Below are 20,322 nucleotides of genomic sequence, written 5' to 3' on the forward strand. Positions count from 1 at the left end.
ACATTTATGAAATAAAATTAAATAGGATTTTTTTGTGAAGGTAAGTCTGGCCAGTTATACAAGCAACACCAGTCGGACGAGTCTGAAGAGCTGATAAAGTTCTAGTCTGTGTCAATTACTCTCATAATAATAATAATAATGTTAACTGTATTTTTCGGTATAAGTTGCATCAGTCCAAAAATACGTCATGATGAGGAAAAAAACATATATATGTTGCACTGGACTATAAGTCGTATTTATTCAGGACCAAGAGAAAACATTACCGTCTACAGCCGCGAGAGGGCGCTCTGGGGTAGGCTACAGGAGCACTGAGCAGCATAGAGCTAATTTTACTATTTTTATTTAGAAATGTATCTATATTAATTTTTACAATTATTTATTAATGTCACACACACACACATACCTAGTGCCTTATAACTTAAAAGATGAGAGTGGTAAATGTTACAGACATGGAACTGTTCAGTCTATTATTGATTTTTATTTCCACTTCACTTTTATCCAAAGGGACAGAACTATTTGCACTGTATTTATCAGTGGGACAATATTGATACAATACTACAACCTAGAAATAATTTGCAGGTCTCCGCAGCACGAATTATATGCCCAGCTCTGGTTCAAATATTATGCTAATTAACAGTGAGCGGGGGTTTCAGACATTACAGTGCTTCACTCGCTCTGACTCTTATTCTGCCTGAAAGAATAAAAAGACCGAGCTGAAGGCGGAGCGATTCGACCAATCAGATGAAAGCAGCGTTTTAGCTCCGCCCACAAGTGCGAATGCAATATTGAAGCCATAAACCGAAATGATCAAAACATACACAGACCAGCTGTCTTGTCCATGTTCTCTCACTTGAATCCTCTTCTTGAGATTTGAGTCTCTTGACCTTCTGTAAGCCCCGCCTTGTTCACGCAGTGATTGACATGTCGTGAGGGGGCGGAGACGTGATCGGCTCAGAATGCATTTTCAATGTGCACATTGAGTTTTGCTACATTCATTGCGGGTCATTGAATGAAAATGCAATCGTAAGTGTCTTTGACTGTGAGTGTTAATGCTTTCAAGAAAAATAGCATTTAAATGATCATTTTGCCACAGTTTTTGCTTGAACGTGTTAGACATGTCTAATAATTTATGTAATACATTTTCATTTTAATTTTGAAACTTATAAAGCGTTAAAATGAATATTCATTTTACATATTAAAACTGGTTTAGGAAATGACAAATGGAAATTATGTAATTTAATTTTAATTTTAATTTTGCACCAAACATTGCACAAATGTATTGGAAAATGTAAATGTAAATACAGAAATGCAATGACATTTTACATAATGCATTGTCATTTTGCATATTACATCCCAAATTGAATAATGCTACCCATATGCTACCATATTTAACAGTCTTCATGATGTAATTGGATTAGAGCCATAATTTCAGCCAAACAGAGTCAGTGTCATTTACTGTAAACTTTTTTAGTTTTTTTTTTTTTTTTTTGCTTTTCACACCATTTTGTGAAATGGTTTGTGGCAGTAATGTTTTAAATGAAGAAGAAGCATTTTTATATGTTGAGCAGAATTTTTTTAATTGTTTGTTCGCGCTTGTGATGATCGGCAATGGTGCTGGAATATTTTGCTGGTTGCTCCTTGTGCTTCATTGGTGATAGAACGTTTTCACTTGCACACAAGTTATTTAAGGGAAATTGCAAAACTAAAAACAAACAAATTTCTGATATGCATCCATTGATAAACGGCTGCAAAGTCAGTTTATAGGTTACAACTTGGATTCCAAATTCATACTTAAAGCTAAAACCAACAAGTGACAGTTTATGTAATCATGCTATATCATCTACTCTACTGTAGGTCAGTTAAGACCCGTTCAAGACAACAACAAGTTATTCTCATTTCTGTGAGAATAGGGAAGTCCATATCTGTTCTGTTTTGTTAAGATCTTAAAAATATCTTTCAGAACCCCTGAATAAAAATAAATAAATAAATAAATAAATAAAAAACATTGACAGCCAATCAGAATCAAACTGACTTTCAAGCATTCAATGCTGCAGACAACATAACAGCTGCATGCGTTTATATTAAATAGAAAGTTACTGTATCATCCATTGGTGTGGATGCTCATATAGTTATTGTTAGGGCAGTATAATTACATACTTTTTGAAAATTATATGAAGTCGTTTTCTCTGTCTATTTCTGTCAAGTCTCTAGCAAGAAGTGTTGATGTTCTTAAAGTGACAGCACCCTAATATACCTGTTTCCGCCGGTGTCATTAATATTAATCAAACAACAAAACAGAAGATCACTCATTGCTCTTGACTGAATATTTTATTTATTTATTAAGAATCATTATATTTTATACAGTGAAGACTATGCAGTGTTTTAATTTTATGCTTCATTTTTTTTAATTTCTGTAATATTCTATATGTTGAACCTACTGAATCTGAAAAACCTTGTATCTTAGTTCTATTATATTTGTCCGATTATCTTTAATTTGTTACTTTGTTCTAGTTTTTAATAACAAAAATACATAACTATTTTGGGATATACAGTAGATCCTCATTGTAAAATACATTTATCTTGTCATGAAATAAGATTTTTGGTCAAATCAGCCTATTGTTACAGTTATTTTTATTTGTGTGAATGTGTCTTTAGTCTGATTTTACCAAAGCTGGACTATTTGAGTTGGACTAAATTGTTCACGTGAATTTTAAAAAGACAAAATGTTTTAGTTTGACTGAAATCAAATGAAAAAGTATGTAGAAAAGTGACGTAATCAATATAAAAAAACAATAATAATACATTTCTGTTATTTGCGCTAATATAAAACTATAATACACAGCAGTATGAAGTATATACATTGATGTTACTAGAATATTTAAATTAATATGGGAAAAAAAACACTATGAACACTTATTTGATTTTTTTGGGGGTGATTAATAAAAAAAAGTTTAAATCAGAAAGTGTATTAAGACATCTGTCTGAAAACTCTCCCACTCACAAATCGCAAAATTTTGAAAAGTTAGCACAGGCAAATTACTTAATTTAATAGCATTATGAATATATTGTGAATATTTAATATAGTACCTAGCCCAAGCAAATGCAGTTCATTTTCATGTGTTCTTGTTTCGGTTTTTCTTAGAAACTGTTTTGAAGCATTGAGAGTGTCTGGCCTGCATTGCTGGCCCACGTGTGTGTGTGTGTGTGTGTGTGTGTGTGTGTGTGTGTGTAGAAGCAGAGATTGCTCTCCTGGAACATAAGCTGGCCGCCACAGCCAGAGTCTGGTCTCCAGGGCGGTTCACAGGTGTTGAAGGTCTGAGCACCATGAGGAGAGCAGAGAGATGAGCAGATGAGCCTGGTGCTTTGGGTCCCACACCAGCAGTCATATCAATGATGCCGGCCCCCCTCATACAAAATTGATATGAACAGCAGGGTCGACTCCAGTTCAGTCTTAGCCACACTGGAGACTCGGCACTTTCCAGAAAAGCCCTGAGGCGAACGCAACCCCACTTCACACCTCCCTTCACTCGATCTCCGTTTTCTCCTGCTATCACAGCCTGTGCGGATGTGTCACCTCTTTGCTGCTGTGTGTCAAGTGCCCTTGATCGGATCTCACTTGCCTTACTATTTTTACTCAACAGAAAACCGCTCATTGTCGTCGAACGCCTCTTATTTGCATTGCTCGCGAAAGACCTCACATTAGACGCAGCTGACGATTTGAGCAGAGCGAGAAAGCTATTACATTCTGAGATGTCAAGAGCGTTTTGTTCTTGGCCCTTACCCTGATCCCTGCTATGTTCATGACATATACAGCTGCTCTCAGAGATAAACATGCTCAGAAGAAAAGAGAATAAATATACATGGGTGAAAACCTTAAGAAGCTGTGACTGGAACCAATGCATTGAGTCAAGTGATATTCCATCATATTTGCTCATTTATGGATGTATGGTTAACCTGTTGTGCCATTCACTAAAGGCACACTTGACAGCTGATGTGCATTCTTAAGAATACATTTGTGAATTTCACAGCGTGGGTGGAGAAAAACAGATCATGGCCTTCCTTGTCAGTAAACTGTGATTTTTGTTCCTATATAAAAAAAAAAAAACATTCGGAACACAAAACCAATTTTGTCAAACTGAAAAAGCCTGATTTTTTAAAAATGAACTACATGACCAATTAGCTTTTTCATCTGTATGTTAATTGTAGTTGATTTTTTCTGCCTCAGTATGGAAGTGAAGTTGAGAAATAATGTAAATGAGTAACATTAATACATCATGTGTTATTCAACGTTGAGAAAACGTCATAGTAGAGTTAGTAAAAGTACTACAATAGCAGGAAGGAGAGTCAGGTTGTTGATGCCATTCTCGCTCTGTCTGCACAGTGTACGTGAACGCGCTGATGATGTATCCTGTCTGCGCGAAAACTGGGCGAATACTTATGTTGACAGGCACGCAGGAAAGTTAATAAAAATGCTGAGAACGAGCATTTCAGTTGGACGAATATTTCTTGGTCCTACGCCTTCCACACAATATATATATAAATACACATAAATACATTTAGACCACTTAACTAATGATTGCTATCGAGATGTGAAAAGACTTTTAAGCAGTATAAAAAAAAGATTTCTAAAGATAATCACCTGTTGTACCTTTAAACTATCAAATATGTTATTAGTTAGAAATTGAGCAAAACAAATTTTGAAAAATTCAATTCTCACTAAAACGTTCTAAAACCTCTCACTATTAACTACAACTTTGCTTAAAACTCTGCTTATTGCTGCTTATTGATAGTTAGTAAGGTATTTAGTAAGTTTAGGTATGAGGTAGTATTAAGGAATAAAAAATTTATAAGTGCAAATAAACAGCCAATATGCTAAAATTAAGTTAATATTGAGAATTGGTCAATGTTGACAAAAATCCTTAATCCTAGTCCGGTAAATCGCGAACACGTGGAAAAGTCATAAAGCCTTTGTATATTGTTGTAGAAAATAGCTCACAGCTCTATAAGATTGTTTTTGCATTTACACCTCCATTAGCTTATTTGCATCCACTGCTCACGCTAGTAAATTATCACTCAGCATCTGTTCCTGGGGTGTGCAGACACACAGCTGAACTATGGGAGTTCAGCCCAGCTGACGCCCTGTCAGAGTGAATGACTAGTGAGGCCTCAGGATCCTTAAATGATCTTGCGCCCTTTGAAAATCTGTCCACATTAGCGGGCTGGCCTCTGAATTGCCTGCTAGTAGTTAAGGCCTCAGGTGGGTTCGGGTCTTGGGTCTTAATGATAGGCGTAGATGAGGTGTGAGAAAGTAGAATTGATGGGACTCCGGCGCTAATCATCGCACAATGAAAAGGACAGCAAAAGGAGCTGCTGGAAATCTTTCAGCATAAAAACTCAACATGAATTGCCATTTGCAAATGATTTTACCTGTATAATATGATCCATATCCAGTGAAACAGGACGTTCAATGAGAAAAACGTAGCTTTTCTTCACAACATTTCTATAGGCCATCAGAGTGTTCGGGTTTTGAAATATTTCTTATTGAAATGAATCAGGGATGAAGTGTAATACCAATCTGAATCCGCTTTGTAATAATTCATTGATATTCCACTTGACAGTTTTACATCCAAAACAAAATCAATTTTAAAGGTTATCATGAACAATCACTCACAATCAGCAGTTATCACAACACATTGAGCTGTGTGCACTATCATCTGTCTGTTTGTGTGTCTGTAGGTGGTCTCTGAACGGCACATTGATTAATCTCAGTACCGATTCCCGTCGGCGGCTATCTGGGGGAAATTTGGTCATTAGGAGTCTGGACCGAGCCCAGGATGGAGGAATATACCAGTGCACTGCCTTCAACCCACAGGGAGCAATTCTTAGCAGAAGAGCGAGCCTCCAGTTTGCATGTGAGTCATCGAATGTGTGCTAGCATGCTATATTAGCACTTCAGCCCTCAATGCAGGGTGACAGGTGTTAGAGTGGATGCTGCCAATATTGGACTAGCTTTAAGAAGAGAGAAAATTACTTATCAACACCTTAATGCAACTAATGCAAATTTAGCTCCTACAAGAAAATACGGTGAAAACGAATGGTTGGATTATTATACTATACCTATGACTCAAGCACACATTTAATTTAATTTAGTCTTTCCATTGAAATGTAGAAAATATGAGTGTCTGACTGATTGATTGATTTTATTTTAGTTTATAATTTTTTATGATATAGTTGAACATAATGCAACATTTACTATCAGCCCTCAGCCTTTTTTGGCTTCTCATAGTAAAACGTTTTGGCACCTCTGATATAGACACTGAAAATACATTATTAAAGGAATAGTTCACCCAAAAATGACAATTTTGTAATTAATTACTCATCATCATTTTGTTTCAAACACTTTAGACCCTCGTTCATCTTCAGAACACAAATTAAGATATTTTTGATGAAAGCCGAGAGCTTTCTGACCCTGCATAGACAGCAAGAGTCCTACCACATTCAAGGCCCAAAAAGGTACCAAAACACATAGACAAAATAGTCCATGTGACATCAGCAGTTGAACTGTAAAAAAATTTTTTTATAACTTAATAAAACAATTGTTCTACCTTTCTGGACCTTGAACGTGGTAGGACCCTATATTATATTAAATGCATACAGTATTAACAACTTTTTACAAATCTTTATGGTTTCAAAATATTGGGTCATTATTCATTTGATTTAATTGCATTTAATTAATTGTGGTCATTAAATATGTTAAATTCCATATCATTTATTTAACACATTTAACCAATTTGATTCAAAAGAAGCCTGTGCATATGTGTGTATATATACTGCATGGCATTTACAGTATTATATTAAACTAAAATTCTCACTATGCACTTACCTGCCACAGTTTTATTTATTTATTTATTTATTTTTTATAGTAAAACATTTGGGCACCTCTGGTATAGACACTAAAATCTAACATTATTAACATATTGAATTTGTATGAATGACTTTAAAAATGTATTAATGTTTATAAAGATTCATAAAATGTTTAGTCTGTAAGTTGATTTTGTTGCATTTAATGAATGATAGTTAAATATTTTCAATTCCATTACATTGATTTAACTAATTGGAAATAAATATTTAAGCCTACATGTAATATTATCTTGAAACTAAAATTATTGTCACTGTACATTTACTGTTTATTTTATCCATACACATTTCAGCATATATCGCAAAATGTAAGTTTAATTGTTAAGAGTTTGTTTTGGATCAGACTGATTATACAGACTGTTAGAAGTTTCCTGTGCATGCAATGCATGATCTTCTGCATTATTTTAAAGGTTTGTTCCTGTGTGCAAAAAGTGTGATTTCTGTGCTACTGACATTGCTGAATGCAACCTCAAAAATAATGTTTTCTGGCAACAGATAGCAAACAGCTAATATTCATTATTGAAAGTAATCAACAATGGCTTTTCATTTCATTAATTAATCTGGTCTCTGTGCATGGACAACCTCTGCCAGTCACGTCATTTTACAGCAGTGAATAATTCATTTTAATGGATAGAACATCTGAAAAATAGCAGAGGTCACAGTGTGAGCATTGCAGGGAAAATGCACAATCCAAGCTGCCAAAAACATGTTATATTAAGAGCTCTTTAAGCATATATTTTAATATGGCTTGCCTTTTCAAGTGCTTTGACAGATGTATGTGCTGTTTAATGCATTTTCAGACCAGCAAATAGCTTACATTTGCCATGGTTTTACTATTAAACCAACTGTGGTTATACAAATGGTAATCAATGTACACACACAAAAAAAAAAAACTTTTACTTTTACTTTTACTACAATAAAATCATGGTTATATAACATATATGACATATCAAAGGTTTAAACTGAAAAAAATGTATAATTTTAAGGGAAAAATAAGTTGATTTTAAATTTCATGGCATCAACACATCTCAAAAAAGTTGGGGCAAGGCCATGTTTACCGTATTTTTCAGACTATAAGTCGCACCTGAGTATATGTCGCATCAGTCCAAAAATACATCATGACGAGGAAAAAAACACAAGTCGCACTGAACTATAAGTCGCATTTATTTAGAACCAAGAACCAAGAGAAAACATTAACGTCTACTGCTGCGAGAGGGCGCTCTGTGCTGCTCAGTGTAGTCTAAAGGCTTCTTGTCGTATCTTCCTCTTTATAATGCACCAAATGTTTTCTATGGGTGAAAGATCTGGACTGCAGGCTGGTCATTTCAGTACCCGTATCCTCCTTCTACACAGCCATGATGTTGTAACTGATGCAGTATGTGGTCTGGCATTGTCATGTTGGAAAATGCAAGGTCTTCCCTGAAAGAGATGACATCTGGAGGAGCATATGTTGTTCTTGAACTTGGATATACCTTTCAGCATTGATGGTGCCTTTCCAGATGTGTAAGCTGCCCATGACATGCACTCATGCAACCCCATACCATCAGAGATGCAGGCTTCTGAACTGAGTGCTGATAAAAACTTGGGTAATCCTTGTCCTCTTTAGTCCGGATGACATGGCATCCCAATTTTCCACTTAGCCACAGTCCTTTTTAAAAACGGCCAGAGAAAACGCCTGCGCTTCTGGTTCATGTTTAGATATGGCTTATTTTTTGACCTATAGAGTTTCAGCCGGCAACGGTGGATTGTGTTCACCAACAATGTTTTCTGGAGCCCATGATGTGATTTCTAAGGCCGTCTAAGGGCCCAAAGATCACGGGCATCCAGTATGGTTTTCCGGCCTTGACCCTTACGCACAGAGATTGTTCCAGATTCTCTGAATCTTTGGATGATATTATGCACTGTAGATATTGATAACTTCAAACTCTTTGCAATTTTTCTCTGATAAACTCCTTTGTGATATTGTTCCACTATTTTTCGCTGCAGCATTGAGGGAATTGGTGATCCTCTGCCCATCTTGACTTCTGAGAGGCTCTTTTTATACCCAATCATGTTGCCAATTGACCTAATACAGCTGAATGTGTTTAATCAATAGATAACACATCTATAGATTGGATGTAAATATTTAATAATTGCATTAAAATTGCAGTGCTTCCTTCTGCAGTAAAGTTTGACTTTTCGGTTAGGATTATTTTGTGTTTGGGTGGCTGTTTTAAATGTTTTCAGAACAAGTACAGTGCATTGGAGAAAAGTGTCAAATCGATTGATAAAAACTGTAAACCATGGTTGTATTAATAACATTGGTTTTACTTTTAAAACAACTGTGGTTCCCTTTCAGTTGGTCAATCTCGACATCACGTCAGTAATGACCAATCCACTTTGAGTGTAAACTAAATGAGCCAATGCACATTGGCATGCGATGATTTCATCCAGCTGCTGCTGATCGCAGCGCGAGTATAACTGGGCAGCATTGATATCAAAGTGCATCTTGATCAAATCTTGACTAACTTGACTTAAAATAAATAAGGCATGTTCAGAGCTCTCGGAGCTTCAGCTTGCTCTGCTGTATCTTCTGACATTTTTTTTATTTTTTTCATGCCATTCAGACTTGAATTTAAAAACTCAAACCAGGAGTGCTGTCTCTGTGCGAGAAGGCCAGGGGGTCGTTTTACTTTGTGGTACACCATCATATGCAGGAGGTAAGGCATTTATAGTGTTAATTCTTTGGTTTATAGTCTAGTCTAGCATAAATATGCTGTGCACATGTGAAAAATACAGCTTTCTGACTTTTATAAGTGTGATCCATGAGATTTAATGGTGTTTTTTTTAATGGTAAGAGCTTGCATGCTTTGTCTAAAATAATTTTTAGAGGCCATAGAATTAACTTTTTAATGAATGTTGTTGTTTTTCTTTTTCTGCACCTTGTGGCCTCTAAAAATGTTTACAGATTTGAAAGATTTAATGTCTTTCAAGTTTATGTGTGGGTTCTTTTCAAGTTCAATTTGATATTTGAAGCTAAGCCTGACAACTATGTCAAGTTTTTATTTTTATTTTTTTTCTATTGTTTGGCTTGACATTCTTAGTGTTTTATAAAGAAGAGTTTATCACCACTTAAGCTCCTAATTACTCTATGATAATTTTAGATACACCTGCATCAGATTTCAAAAGTGCTATTTGAAAAGAAAAATGTTATCGGTGCCCTAATGATTATACCAGAAATTACAAAGAATTCCTCATTTAAATTCCCAAGAGTTTTTGGTTGATTTGTTTTATATATGTTTTGTTCCCCATCTTCTTTCCAGATCTCTCATTTGCATGGGTCTTCAATGAATACCCTTACTTTGTTCAGCAAGACAATCGTCGCTTTGTCTCTCAGGAGACGGGAAACCTTTACATCGCCAAAGTCGAGCCCTCAGATGTGGGTAACTACACATGCGTGGTGGTAAACCGCATCACTAAAGGCAAAGTCCTCAGCTCCCCAACCCCTCTAGTACTGCGAACCGATGGTAAATATCTTTTTCTTTTCTTTTTTTCATTGGGCGATTTATTAGACAAAAGCTAAATCACAGCAAAGCACTGAAAGGTTTGATTGAACTGTTGATGCAGTTAAGCATCAGGTTTGTTGGCACTAATTTAAGATCCTGCTACATCATTTAAATAAATATATATTTGACTAAGGTTCAATGTTTCTTTTTTTAATAAATGAAGCAGCAGGATATTAAATTAGTTCCATATTAGATTTCACTAATTTGATTAACTTAATTAACCCTCTGAGAAGACCTTTACAATATTAACACCATTGGCTAGTATTTTGTGTGTGTGTGTGTGTGTGTGTCCATATTAGGTTTCACTAATTTGATTCTTAATTAACCCTACCATCAGAGTACACCATACAATATTAACACTTATAATTAAGAAGATACATTCACATGTGATATGATTTAAAAAGCTTAACAACTGAACTTTAAACATAATATTAATCACACTCTCAAAAACACTGGGTTAAAAACAACCCAAATTTTACCCAGGGGCTGGGTAAATATAGGACAGCAAATTAGGTTGTTTATTTAACCCAGCATAAGGGGTTAATTTAACCCAGATAAAGTTTATTAATTTTTACTATATTACTTGCAAATATTTTACTTTATACATTAAATAATGTTTACAGATTAACTTAAATCCTCTAAATCTTTCTAAAATAATCCACTCATAATCCACAAAACGGTTTGCATGTTAACTTCCTTTATTTTCCTTTAATTATCATTTACAGCATTGTTTATATAGTTTTTAAAAGGCTATACATATTGCCCTTATTTAAACTTGTTTAACAAACAATAAAACTAAAAATTAAACGTTAAACAGAAGTAATTTACGTGTTATTAACCAGTCTCTGTTGTTCTGTTTCCACCGTAACTGCGCTGCGTTGCGCTGGTTCTCGAGCCCGAGCTGGAGTCGTGTTTGGTGGGGAACTGCTCACGCCTGAGGCCGCCCCCCTGCGTTTCAGTCATAGCCGAAATATACTGCCATTGCCTTTATAACCTGCCCAAAAAAACAAACAGTAAACAGCTCTGAGCTCTGAATATTTGTATTCTGTATCTTTATGAATAAAATCTTTTATTTTATGCAAAGCATTAGGCTTTTCCGTAACACTCGTTAAAAGTGATTCATACCACGTGCCTGTTATGCCATGTTGCTCTGCATAAAATTGAACGATATTCAGCACAGTAATTATTTTATAGATAAAGTAAAATGTATATAAACCTGTAATATAGATGAATGTGTCAATTCGATGGCGGTAAGAACTGCTCTCTCCAGAGAACCAAATCCCCGTGATAAATAACTCAACCACTGGGTTAAGTCTGACCCAGGATCTGAGTAAAACAAAAACTACCCAAACATTGGGTTTTCAAATTTGACACAGTAGCTGCAAAACAACCCAAACACTGGGTTATTACGTTTGACCCAGGAGCTGGGTAACACAAAAATTACTCAAACACTGAAAAAATAACCCCCAAAAATTACCCAAAAGGCTCAACCCAGCATTTGGGTAAAAAAAAAATAACCCCAGATTTTTTTAGAGTGCAATCAAGCATTGTTGGCTTGTAGTAATATTTGACATTATTGGAGTAACAATAATACTAATAAAATGATAATATTACTAAGAATGATATAAAATGTGCTAAGGTCTTATAAGTAACTATTAACTATCAGAGCCATTTCTAATCTAAGACAAAGACTTAATGTTAAGTGTATTTGAGAATAGTATTAAAATCAACAAAATCAGAAATGCAAGTACATTCAAAAAAATAGTTAAGTGGATGAACTCAATTTAATTGAGGGCAGGTTTTCCATCCAATAAAAATATGTAGCCTAAACTCATTAAAAAAACAAAACAAATTAATGTCATGAAATGTAATTGAGTTGGGCCAACTTAATTTGATCCAATAGCTATAGTTAAAATTAAATTGTTAAACTGATGAAGTGATTTCTTCATGCTTGTTGAACTCAAACTAAAACCTTGAACTAGATAATAAATTATTAGTCAGACGACCTTCTACTCTTAAAAAAGAAGGACATACATAGGATTTACTTAACTTTAGACATTAGCCTAAACTTGTTAGGCATAGCCATAAGTCAGTTTTGTCGACACTCCTCCTTTTATCCTTCCGGAGCTCCACCAGCCTCGCTCCTTTCCCAGGGCTCTCCGGGCAGCCACGGTGTACCTGGAGGTATGGACAGACAGACGAGGCTAAAGTAAAGGGATGGAAGGATGAGGACAGACAGAGACAAGAGAGGGGAGAGAGGAAAAAGAACAAAAAATCCTTGTTCCAGTTCTCAGACACACTGTTGCTCAGCCCTCCACCAGCTGGAAGAACTCCAGCACTGGATAGCTCTCGGTAGACGGCCCGACACTCCTCTGCCTCCCAGTAGACGGTGACGACTCCTACGGATTTGGGCAGCTGGCAGGAGTCCCCCCTCAGGTGAGCGGCGGTGACTCCTCCGCTCCCTCACGGATGGTAGCTGTCCCTCCACATCTCAAGCAGCTGGCAGTGAGTTCGTCCGCTCCCCAGACAACTCACTCCAGCCCACCGCCTCGAGCGTCCATGGCAGCAGACTGCTTCGCCTTGCTCAACATTACTGTGGATTCACCACAGCAGTGAAGGATCTCTGGCAGCATGTCCCTCCTTCCTCCTGAGTTTCAGCACCTATGTAACAACGTTTGTAGTCACGGGTAGAAGGAGGCGGGAACCAGCGAACATCCAAACCAAATATTTAACAATAAAATAAACAAAAAACAGCACAACAGCCCCTTGTAGATGACTGTCACGCACAAACAGAACCAAAACACAAAATAAAATCCATGCCTGGTCCTCTCTCGTCTTCCACTGTCAACGCTCCTCCTCTTATCCTTCTGGAGCTCCTCCGTGGGACTCTGTGAATCCGGTGAGGGGTGCAGGTGTCGTGCATTAACATTTACACCACCGGCCTTGCTCCGTCCCCACGGCTCTCTGCCCTGCCCCTCTCGTAACAATATTCTCAACATTTACTCTCCTTATCCAGCCCCGTCCAAAGCATGATGGGATGGGTAAATCCACTTCCTGTTGAATTAACTTAATTTACTTAAGTAAACTGAAAAAGCATCAAATCTTATTTTCGGTCTGTGTGATTGAAACAGGTTCTTTCAAAATGAAAATACAGAGTTGAACCAAGTCAGTTTAACACATTGCAATTGATTAAATGGGGAAACCTAATATAATGGCATTAAATGGTGTTTTTTTTTAAAACTAAACTTAACAGTGCTGGAGAATCATTTTTTGAGTGTATAATAACCTTGGTTGGCACTCGGTTCCAATGGTGCAATAAATGTTTTGAATAATGCATTAATGATTTATATCTCTTTCTTTTTATTTGGACTTTAAATGTAACACTAATTAATTTGCTTAAGATTTGAAAGCGACACCGAAAACACTTTCTCTGGTGTCGACTTGACAGCATGTTAACCATGCAAACACTTTTTTTAACATAACTAGACAGTGTAAATTAGTTTCAGACAGTGTTTTTTGAGAAGTCAGAGTTTCTTAGACATCCCTGCTTACTCTCAAGAAACACTTTCACAGTCCTAAATATACTTTGCCATAAAGTAAACACAAACAATGGCTGGATACAATATTTACCGACACTGTAAAAACTGCAGCAAACACCACACCTCTCCAGATGTGTCAGACTCCAGATGATGATATGAATAATTAGTTGCCTTTGTTTTAGCTGTTTGTTCTCAGGAGTGAAAAAAACTGTTCACCTACTTACAATATTAGTGTTACACTATTATTATGTATCAGTGAATGAGTTATGAATGAAAAAATAAAGCAGTTTTTCTTTTTTACTTTATAGGCGTAATGGGTGAATATGAGCCGAAAATAGAGGTTCATTTCTCTGACATGGTTCCAGCTGCAAAGGGATCAGTTGTGACACTGGAGTGCTTTGCTTTGGGGAAGTAAGTGTGATTCCTCACCCTTTTGTAGTTACTGATGCCGCTTTCTTCCTTTATGGCTACCTTGACTTTTAATGGTACTCTGTCACTGAGCTTAATGTTTTTCATCTTGGCCCTTTTCTCGCCACCTTTTAAACATGCTTGTCAAAACCTGTTTGGAAAATACCGTATAACAGTCTCTTTTTTGCCTTGAGGCAATTTTTCTCTCTCAATTGATCCCATTAGTGGATGAGCCATATACGTATTCCTTGCAAAAAGAAATGAGATGGTGTCTTATGAGGAAATGTAACTCATTTAGTATTTTTTAGCAGAGATATGAGGAGGAACGACAGTAATCTACATATAATGATATTATACAAAATTTCTGTTCTTTATCTTCATCTTTTCTGTTTCTCTCTCTGTGTGTTTGGTTCTGTCCTTCTTCTTTTTTTTTCTCTCTATGTAGCTTTTTCATTTTTCTCTTTTGCAAGATTACTCACTATAGTTTTTCATACATTCAGCCCAGTTCCAGAGATAACGTGGAGGAGAGCGAATGGAGTGCCGTTTCCCAGCAAGGTGAAGATGAAGAACTCAAATGTAGTTCTGGAGATTCCCAGTTTCCAGCAGGAGGACGCCGGAGGCTATGAATGTGTGGCTGAGAACAAGATGGGAAAGAACACAGTTCAAGGACGCCTGTCTTTCCATGGTATGATTATTTTACTTATAGTACCTTTTATGTTCAGTGCACATGGTATGATTAATTTTCGCGAAAAAAACAACCTGGATTTTGCAAAATGTCACAGCAGTTTCTTGTAATAAATCACTGTATTGGGAGTTTTACAGTGAAATTGATGCAGACTAGGTAGTTATCCACTGCATTGTGATTTACCTAATCACATAAATATTTTAATCTTCCTTTGACATTGTATAAATACTTCTGTAAAAATTGCTCTGAAATTGTGGTAATGAGTTGACAGTAACATTATGTTACTGAAAAAAGTACATTACTAAGTGGCGCTGTATGTAGATACACATTTTTTTATTCATTGTTTTATTTTATTTTGTTCGAATTTGTCATTATTTCAAAGTACTCTTACACAGTGACTGGATATTAGTAGGATTTGCAGAAGCCGGTCATCTTTGCCCAACCTGTCCTCCAACCAATACGCTTGTATAGGTTGTTTGTCCAAATCCCTGAAATACGACCCATCAGAGCGTATCCTACAATTGCACCCCTATCGGCAAAAGGTCGTTTTCATATTAATGTTTTGTATTCTTTTATTTGCACTCTGGTTTGTGTTTCGTGTAGCTCAGTTGGTAGATTATTGCGTCATACCTTGATATGAAATCATGCTATCATGGGTTCGATCCCAAGGAATGGACGTGCACGAAAATGTATATGTATTAGCATGATTTCTGTAAGGGTTAGGTTTAGGGGTGGGGTTAGGTGTGGTCATTCGAACGAATAAGCAACCTAGTAAAATATGTAGGAAATACTGTGTGATCGGTGTAAAAAAGCCCACACATTGCATTTACATAAACGTGCTTTTTGATTGGTAATGACATGATACATCATTTCATGACGACAGACGCAACGCAATTCTGTCATTATTTTTATGCCCGCTAGAGGGTGCTTAAATTGGAATGTAAATATAGGTCGTAATAAGGTGCTTGCACAAACTACCTATATGGTCGTTTTTTGTTGGAGGACAGGCTCCCTTTGCCATATCGTTTTCTCTGTCATTGAAATTAATGCTTGCTAATCATTTAAAACGCACTTAATAGATATTATTTTTGTCATGACGATTCAAATTCTTGCCAGTGTTTACCATGAGGAAGCCTGCCCGTTCAGTCATTTCGCAATTGCAGTGAATTGCTTTCTGATTACTTTCTGCCCTGTCTGGACATTCTTATAGTTTCTATAACCGCATGGTAAAGACCAAAATAAACCGAGCTCGCATAATGGATTTGGCAGTGTGATGTTGCATGGTGCCAAGACTCAGCGGTGCTAAATGCTAATTTGAGACACTTTCGTTGATCCAGAAAGGTGTCAAATGGCATAAGTTACAGTTTTATAGAGCCAAATCATTTGAAGATAGATATAGATAGATATAATCATTATTTCACCTCTGGTGTGTTATTCATTATTGTATTTTAGTTAACATTGCTGCTCATTATTAGCAATTCATACGCTGCAATTAGGTCAGCTCTTATTATCTTTGGCATTTCTCTATCCAATGTATTCATTATTTTGCCTTAGTTTTATAAGATAAAGCTTCTGTTCCAAATCTGACACCAAAGTCTGGCTCAAAGGGATATTGTTTTAAATATGGACAAATTGCAGGTCTACCTGGAACTTAACCACTCGTGAGCCCATTTTTGCAGAAGAGACATGACTCAAAGGACTATTATGCACTAGAAGCAAGCATTCAAGAATCATTACCTCCTTGGCTCTGTCATTTTCCATCTACACAATAACAAGAAGAACAGGCCTCAACCTAATGATGTGGAGATCACTGACTTTGTGTAGAATTACCAGCCATAGCATGCTTAAACTATTGAATAGTAACATGGAAATAGCACGTTTCTCAATGCTAATTGATAGCAGAAATGCTACTCAATCTCTTTCACATAAGTTGTTATTGATTCAAATAAATGGATATATAATACAGATAAGAAAACCACTTGCAAAACTGTAGCCTAAATCAGCACAGTGCTATTGCATTAGGCAGCTGGGATTTCAAAGGTGCCCCTTCCACTCACATTTGTGTACCCACCACTTCTAAGTTCCCAGATGAAATGCTGTTATTGTGAATGCAAGTTCGCAAGGTTTGTGTATGACTTATTGAGAAGGCTAGAGGGGCAGGTGCAACTCTAACCTTCTTCTGAAAAGACCCGGCCTCCACAAACGATACAAAAACATAAAAAAGCTTTTCTTCACAGCGCTGTTAGAGTGCAAGCGTCCTTGCATAATGCACTACGCCAAGCTCTTTGAAAGAAAAGGCCAGAATGTAAAAAAAGAAGTGATAGCAGCTGTCAGGTTGGTCAGCGCTTGTGTTTCCTAGATGTTTGGGTTTAATTAATTCCTGGGAAACCAGAGCTGATCAGTTTTCTTGATGAGTCAATCAGTTTGTGAATACGATCGAACAGTTAAGTGCTTAGTTGCCTCAAAACCTGCAAGCTCCATTAGCGGGACTGGTGATTGATGATTCATCTATAGGCATGCTTGCACAGTTCTTGTGTGATTGGTAGAAATCAACAACGCTGAACATGAGGAGTGTGCCACATTATAGAACCGTGCTTGGTTCAATCATGAATCTAGACCGGATAGGAGACATGAATGGAAACCTGTCACCTTTTCAATTGGCAGGAAGACGGATAGATCAAGTGCTTATTGACATTTTGTGCTTGCAATTAATCAAATAAAAGAGTGGCGATGTTTTAGCAAAGCCAAATCCTAAAATCATTGTACAGTTGGAGGTTTTTTGTAACTTCTAGCATGTTACCAGAGCACTAGCACAATTCTCTCTGATTCTCTAGTCCCTATATATATACATATATATGGCCCAAAAATGTATGTTTTTAATCATAAGAAAATAATTAATTTAGAATGCAATACGTATATACAGTAAATAACTAAGCAGTAATCAATGTTAACAGTGCTTGCCTTAACAATTATGTTTTCATTGAGATTGGAAGACATGGTACTATATTTATTAATGCATTTAACAGAGGCTTTTATCCGAAGCGAGTTACAAAAGAGGAACAAAGCAGTTTGTCAAAGAGCCAACAATTATCGTAATACACAATGCTGTGTTTATTAGGCAACAAGGAGGCAAGCTTGAAAAGAGGAGGAATGCAGAGAAGAATTTTCATTTTAAAATAACAATATAATAATTATAACCGTGTTTTCTTTTTCATAACTAATGTTTTCTTAAGACATTAACTAGCATGTATAATTAAAAAATATCCTTTTGTCAACCTATCAGTGAAGAATGTGATGATTACACACTACAGATTTTATTTTTACTATATTCAGCAAGTACACATTAAACCGATGAAAGTGACTAGTGCATTATTATCACACATGATGTCTAATAAAGCTATAATATTGTATATTTCTAATGTTCTTTTAATTCATCAAAAAAAAAAAAAAAAATCCTGGAAACAGTCAGTTTCTACCAAAACATTAAACAGTCCAACTGTTTTCAAAATGAATAATAATCATAAATGTTTCTTGAGCAGCAAATCAGCATATTAGGATGATTTCTGAAGGATCATGTGTTTACATCACAGAAATAAATTACATTAAAAAATATATTGAAACAGAAAATAGTTATTTACATTTTTAATAATATTTTACTGTTTTTACTGTATTTATGATCAAACAAATGCAGCCTTGGTGAGAATAAAATGTGAAAAATACTGAAATGAGAAAATGTGTCCATTCTGTTGACAACATGGTCACAACTGAGATCAAAGACCATAAAAAAGATCAAAAACTTATATAAATAATACATAAAGAATGACTAATGAATTAATTGATAAAAATGATTGACTTTTGTCCCTTCAGCAAAGCCTCAGTGGGTTCAGACGATGCGAGACAATGCTTTGTCAATCGAAGAGAGATTGTTCTGGGAGTGTAAGGCCAATGGGAAGCCCAAGCCTTCATACAGCTGGCTGAAGAATGGAGAACTACTGGCAGCCGAGGTAACATTCAAGCAATGGTGTAGTCATAAAAAGACAGGGATGGCAGTGCAAAGATACTTGGGTCAAACCTCAGCAGGGGAGCTCTGTTGAATATATATTGATTATATAATGCCTAAAACTCTGGCGCTGTTGTTTGAGTTGAATGCACAGCTCATTGCTGTTCCTCTGTTTCACAGGACAGGATCCAGATAGAGAACGGAGCCCTGTCAATCAGCTCCGTAAACCTCTCCGATGCTGGCATGTATCAGTGTGTCGCTGAGAACAAACACGGAATCATTTATTTTGGTGCCGAATTGGTGGTGTTAGGTAAGAGAACCTCCTGTACCCTTCTCGTTTCCAGTTATCGTGTGCCTTTGTTCACTCTGCAGCACAAGACCAGCGAACACAAAACATTTCTACAACATTTCATTACACTGCTTCTTGGTTGCAGTTTTGAATGTGCAATATAACATTTTTAAACTTTCTAGATACTAATATCACTAATGTATGTAAACATAAATGTGAAGCTGTTTTATTTTGTTGTTTTGACTGCCATTCAGTTGCCTGCAATACATTTAATTTAAATAAACATGAGAAATAAATATGATTTTTTTTTCTTAATGATGTATCAACAATTAAAGAGACTGTTTGAATGGCTGTAAAATCATTATGTTTATTACGCATTTGACATTTTTCATTAACAAAATCTAATATTAATAATAATGATAATAAGGATAACATAAATTAGGAAGATGTTTCAGGTCAATCAAAGCATGCCTCCAGATTTATAAACTGTTATGAACAAGCATTGGTATAATTAAATTTATTGTTTGTGTCTGTATTCATGATAGTTGTGTTGGAAGAGCATACAAAATATTGTTGTATTTTAAATGTAATGACAAAGGCAATTCAATTAAAATCAATAATATATATATAAATAAATTATATATATATATATTAATGTATTTTAATGTAGGTTAATCAGTTGGAGAAATATTAATATATTAATATATATATATTTCATTATGAAACTGTCACACACCTGGACTCATTTAATGTGTTTTTGCCCGTGACCCAGTTTCTGTCTTTCCGTGTTTGATTAGTTCCCAGGTGTGTCCATTATCTTCCTCATGTGTTCCATGTCCCTGTTAATTTAATGATTCCATCCACCTGTGTTTCCCCAATTATCTGTTGTACATAAGCCTTGTCCCTTCAGTTCTGTTTTGTCGGGTCTTCTCACTTGT

At 36.0% G+C, this 20,322-nt stretch overlaps 1 protein-coding gene across 1 annotated transcript in view; it reads left to right on the plus strand.

The window, feature by feature from the left end:
• Window positions 1-20,322, plus strand: part of LOC113078017 (contactin-3-like) — a 69,951-nt gene that overhangs the window by 20,101 nt on the left and 29,528 nt on the right. Inside the window, exons 4-10 of the mRNA XM_026250297.1 lie at window positions 5,737-5,912; window positions 9,525-9,617; window positions 10,221-10,424; window positions 14,311-14,413; window positions 14,911-15,095; window positions 18,963-19,099; window positions 19,276-19,405. Of these exons, the coding sequence (XP_026106082.1) occupies window positions 5,737-5,912; window positions 9,525-9,617; window positions 10,221-10,424; window positions 14,311-14,413; window positions 14,911-15,095; window positions 18,963-19,099; window positions 19,276-19,405 (1,028 nt within the window). The remainder of the gene's footprint in view (window positions 1-5,736; window positions 5,913-9,524; window positions 9,618-10,220; window positions 10,425-14,310; window positions 14,414-14,910; window positions 15,096-18,962; window positions 19,100-19,275; window positions 19,406-20,322) is intronic.

This window comes from Carassius auratus, unplaced genomic scaffold (genome assembly GCF_003368295.1).
Source record: "Carassius auratus strain Wakin unplaced genomic scaffold, ASM336829v1 scaf_tig00023929, whole genome shotgun sequence".
In the NCBI taxonomy this organism is placed as follows: Eukaryota; Metazoa; Chordata; class Actinopteri; order Cypriniformes; family Cyprinidae; genus Carassius; species Carassius auratus.